The sequence below is a fragment of the Glycine soja genome, chromosome 13 (genome assembly GCF_004193775.1).
Source record: "Glycine soja cultivar W05 chromosome 13, ASM419377v2, whole genome shotgun sequence".
Lineage (NCBI taxonomy): Eukaryota > Viridiplantae > Streptophyta > Magnoliopsida > Fabales > Fabaceae > Glycine > Glycine soja.
The window spans coordinates 12,487,726-12,493,442 of record NC_041014.1 but is presented as its reverse complement, the minus strand read 5'-3'; the positions used below and the strand labels follow the sequence as shown (position 1 = coordinate 12,493,442).

The window sequence follows — 5,717 nt, the reverse complement described above, 5'->3', positions numbered from 1 at the left end:
TATCCCATTTTTTTACTTGGGTTAGTTAGACAAATCCAATTTTTTAACTCAATTAGATTTCAATCAAGCCATGGATCTAATCAAAGGTCTTGGCTAGTTAAAAGTAAAGTTGTAAGGTTTAAGTTATGGTTATATTAGGAGTAATTGATTTCACAAGCCTTTGGCGCGTTTTACGTTTGAATGTACATATTTTTTTTCTCCCATAGAACAAATTAAACCAAAAGGAGAGGAATGATATATATATATATATATATATATATATAATACTTCCTTGGCCTTTCAGCCCGGTCCAATATACATTTTTGGATCGAATTCTTAGAGAAATGAAAACTTGACACACTGCTTGATTACATCAATAGAATCATACCATATATATACGTACCAAGACACAGATGACCAATTACACTAAATTAAATTTACTATATTTAATTAGTCAAAAGAAAGAAATTGAACTGAAAATGCTAGTAACTAGTTAAATGGATGTTCCCAATCTTCTCTATTATTAATGCAGCTACGTACGTACAAATTAAACAACACACTAAAATGGTCTGATGCGTGTTCTAAAGTCTGGAAGCCATCTTTAGCAGAATGTTTGTTGGATTTGTTGAGCGAGTTCTTCAGCACTGAGTTGGCATTCAATTCCAATCTACAAAGGACAGATTTAAGAAATCATAGTTATTCATGGACCACAATTGAACACGTAAATAGCATGCATACATAATCATTAATTAGGTTCCATGAAATAAATAATTTCAGAAAACGTTAGGTCCATATTCAAATTTATTGCATATAAAATATATTTGTCTTTCTCTTTTGGCCAAATGAAGACAATGTTTGCGAGATGCCATGTTACATCCCTGGCGTCTCAGACAAATGCAGTGAAAAAGGTACTGCATGTCATTGTTTATTACAGATCACAGCAGTAATGTACTTCACTGTAGAGCACTAGCCAAAAATAATTACTATTATTATTACTTCATTCAATATATTCATTATATCGTCATGTCAATATGTTTTTTTTCTTTTTTTTTTGGTGAAATTTTCTTATTTTAGTTTTTTATAGGTTGTAGACTAGCTACTAGGTTACTTCATCTGGCAAACTTTTTTGAGGGTTCAAAATTGTTAGAACTTAAAATCCAAACCGTCTAAATCAAGATGAGGGTTGAGGGAACAAAAAAACTGTTACATCACTGAGACGCTGAAATCCAAACCTATCCTCATTATTAGTGAAAATGACTTAGGAGAGAGACAGGATTATATAGGCATATTGAGGCAATAATCTAAAAAAAAAAAAGTACTCAAAAAAAAAATTCTCAAACAAAAAATAGTTAATTAAATTTGAGGTAACTGCGCGTTTGTTTGCATTCAAAGATATAGCCATATCTTGGACACAGAAAATTAAAGAAGGATAAAAAAATCCTTCATGCATGTGACATTGACAAACAGAATTTGATTTTTAGTCCTTTCATCCTTTTTCTATAAAATATGTCTAGTTCATATTTGATTTAGTTTATTTTAAAAAAAATTACTTCTTATCAGTTTTCTAATGGAATTAAAAAAAGTCTAGAAAAAACAATTATAACACTCAAACACATAATTAGTCAGAATGTGTATTCTATTTATTTAAAGGATTAAACTCATTAAAAAAATTCATATATATATAGAGACCTAAAAATCTAACCTCTATCACATTGTGTTATGTTGTAGTAGTAATTAAGATATATACAGTGATTCAATTCATTACCAATAAATTTCTTGTTAGTCTAAGCATCAGCATTATATTAACTGAAGACATTAATAAAACAGTAAGATTAGCTGTCATGTATGTACTATCACAATTACCTTAATAGTGAATGAGTTTAGCATGGTTTCATCAGCAGTGCTAATGTTCACATGGAGGATTTCTAGTGCTAGGTCTTCAAGAGCTGATATTATTCTCATGGCCTGGCCAGGAATTGGTGGTGACACAGTCTTCAGAAGCACATGTGGACCTGAAAACTTGACCTCAACATCAGCTATAATGGACTTTGAATTAGCAACAAGCTCATTAATATTATCATTGATGGAAGAAGAAGCTGAAGAAGTAGGAGAGTTGGCTATGGTTGGGGAAAGGTATCCTGGCTGCAACCTGGGCTTGTAAGGGCTACTAGGTTGTTGTGGAGTCCTTGGACTAATGGGGAGGCTTATTCTAGGGCTCAAGGGTGGTTTTCTAGGGCTCAGTGGTGAGGGCCTTGGGCTTGAAACTAGCCTAGGGCTTAGGACTTCAATGTAAACTTTTCTTTGTTTCTTGGCCTCTAGGCACTGCAGCAGCTGCTGCATTTCGTTGATGTAATCAACCACGCCTCCAATTATTGATGCTTGGTCTCCCTATATCATATAGGAGGAACAAACTAGCATCAAGTACCAGTGCATAAAATCACAATATACATAGGAAAAATACATTTAGATAATGAATATGATATATTCAACACCTACTGAGCTAGAGAGAGAAAAAAGAAATAAAACTATAAATATGATGTGTTAAAAAGAGAGATCAATAGAGAAAAATTAAGTGTTAGTAGGGTGTTCAAAATCATTGTTCATATACATAAGCTGTCTAGGAGGAATTTTTCAAGATTGTGTATCTAAGGCTATTGTCCAGCAACACCTATTATTACTCTTTATCTCTTTTTTTTTTATCACTTATCATATATATATATTTTTGTCTATTTCTCTCTTTAGGCGTCATCCATTGATTATTTTCCTTATTGCTTTTAGATATGTCTACTAGCTAATACAAGAAATCTTTTTGCAACCTCTCTAGTAGAATTACACTTTTGTAATCCGTTTATAGATAACTTGTTTTTTTTTTAAGAAAAACTAAATTGAAGAATATACAAGAGATAATCAAACCCATTTTAAAAAGTATATTACAACTTATCATTGTCAATATATAGCATAATTAAACAAAAACCTCGAAACAACTACATACGTAGTTCAATGAACTCAAACTGTCTATGTGAAGGACAATATTTTGGGTGTAAAACAAAGTCAAGAATGCAAATTGGTATTTTTTTTTTTGAGAGACATCAACCTCCCTCCGATATTCTTTAACCACCAAGTAAATCTTATAACTTTCAACTGATGTACTAATTAATAAAGGTAGAAATGAATTATTATCATACTGCTACAATCAAGGGAGGTATATATCTACAATTTTAATGTTTGAGTAATGACATGATAAACCATATGTTTGAGTTTTCTGATATCATCTTTAATTTCTACATAAAAGAAACACTTACCCGTTTGACATAAAAGGAAGGCATAAGAGACCTCAAGACCAACAGGTTCTCATTCATTTGCTTTCTTCGGTTGCGCTCCACGGTTATGTGAGACACCTTCTGTAGTTCCTCTGGCGATGTGGAACGAAGCTTTTGTCTCTTGCTTTTGGGTGAGATTTCATGCTCAGTTTCAGAATCTTGTGGGGCACTTGAAGATATTAAAACCTTTTGGGACACCATTCTTGAATTTTGCTCATTTTCTTTTGAAGTTCGGCCAATAACAGCTTCATTGTTGTTGGTGGGAGGAAAATCTTTCAAGTCATCTATGCTCTCCAAAATGGAAAAGAGATCCCCTCCACCAAAGTGTGTGTCCCCAAATTCTGTGTCTTTGAAAATATCACATAAGCTTTCATCCATTAATAGACTTTTCTGGGGTTCCATTTCTCCACTAAAACTAACTACACAAAGAGTGTTTGGAAACACGTCCAAAGTACGTTTAACGGAAAAATTTGGCTTTCCAAGACAAAAAACACCAAAGCAACTGGAGGAAAGTTTTTCCTGAAATGTCAGTTGCGTTGAGTCTTACTCATACGCAAACACACTCAAAGGAATCTAAGTAAAAATGGAATGAGTGAGGGGGAGAGAAAGTGTGGATGTTTGGATTAAGAAATTAAAGGACTACTATAGATATAAAAGAAAAGGACTAAGTACTGGTACATTCTATTATGGAGTGAGGTCCAAAAACAAGTAAAATGAGAAGAGGTACCTTGCTTGTGATGTGAAAGAGACTAAACCATCACCATCAAAAGGTGTCAACTACTACTCTACTAGTACTAGTATAGTGATTGAATATTATTATGGTTTTGTTATAAACGGTGAGAGATAGATAGGGATCTCAAGGCAGTGCAGTGGTGCACTGAATCTCAAGATATATGGCAGAATGCAGAGCAGAAAAGCAGTACCAGACCAAGAAGTTTTCAAAACTTGAAAATTACAATAAATATTGAGAGACGTTAGAAGGAAAGAGAAAGAGAGGGAGGTGAGGGAGATGCATGGAAGATAAGGGTTTTTATAGTGGTAGTAATGCTTGAAAAGATGCGGTGTGGAAGATTAAAACAGATGATGTTGTTCTTGAGGTTAATGCAACTATCTTTTTTGGATTTTGTTACCCATAGCTTCTAGACCAAAAGTTAAGAATTTAGTAATTATCATTTTTATTAAAAATTAAAATTAAATATATTTTTATTCATAAAAATTAAACATGATACTAAAAAATTCAGTTATGTCCGTTCATCTTTAAAAATCTGTGTTTTATTTAGAGATTATAAATTAAAAAAAACAGAAATTTATATAAACTAAAAATAAATAAATAAAATATTAGAACTAAAATTGAAAAAGTGTGAAAAACTAATTAAATTCATATTAATTAAAGCCTTCAAATGTTTTAGTGATCTTAGTTGTTATATTTATAATAAAAAATTATGCTTTAATTTTTTTTAATGGTTATCTTAAGGATAAATTATTAGTATTTTGATGAGTTAGTTATTTTGCCTGCAGACTGCAAGTGGAAGAGATAAGAAGGGTATGAATCACCAATAAATGTACTGTTTTGTAATTAGGATCATAATTGCGTATCCACATTAAAATTGCCATTCATAAATACTTCTACTACCATTCATTGATACTGCATTGAATATTTAATCTTTTTTTAAATGTTGTTATATATACTCTCCTATTAAACTTTTCTTATGCCATTAAATATTTGAACTTGAATGTAGCTTAAATGGATATATCTTTGTAATCGAAAAACAAATGGATATATCTCAATTTTAAACTTTTCCATGCTTGCCCAATAAAAAAATATTCCAAGTTTATGGATTTGGTTAATATTTGCCTAGTTCAATAAAAATACACACAAAACAAATATTCACATGAGTAAGTACTATTAAATATTTTTTATTTTCAAACTTTTGACCTGTGACCTAAATACACAAATTAACAAAATAATTTACCAGAAAAAATTCAACTAGAGGCTAAAGACTAAAGAGTATATGAACTATATAATAGCCAAAATATTACCGTTTAAACATATTGTCCAAGAGAATACCTATTATAAGTTTTTACGTTTATTCATGCGTTTATATTCAGCCATCTGGCGCTTGGTGATATTCTTGAAATGCCCAATGACTAAATAGAACACTTGGTACCGAAAAAAAAAATTGTACCAAAAAATGAACACTGATTTTTTTATATTTTATTTTTACAGAGAAAGTGCGGGGATGTCTTAAACACGTCAATGTATGAAAATGTTCCGTAAATTTCTTGCATGTCGATCTTTCTCTCTTGCTTGTTCTCTTTATAACCCATTTTCATTCAGAACTTCAGCAAACAAATTTACAAGCACAAGCATTCGAGCAAGTTTCTGTACATTATGAGATATATTTTTAATTCAAGTAT

General features: G+C 31.4%; 1 protein-coding gene across 1 annotated transcript; it reads right to left on the bottom strand.

Annotated features, from left to right (window-relative positions):
- Nucleotides 1–347: 347 nt before the first annotated feature.
- On the bottom strand, nt 348–4,295 carry LOC114382100 (transcription factor SPEECHLESS-like). The gene is made up of 3 exons (XM_028341338.1): nt 3,282–4,295; nt 1,843–2,367; nt 348–646 (listed from the first exon to the last, which is right to left on the bottom strand). The coding sequence occupies exons 1-3, from the start codon at nt 3,699–3,701 to the stop codon at nt 581–583; spliced, it is 1,011 nt and encodes a 336-aa protein (XP_028197139.1). The 5' UTR covers nt 3,702–4,295; the 3' UTR covers nt 348–580.
- Between the last annotated feature and the right edge of the window lie 1,422 nt (nt 4,296–5,717).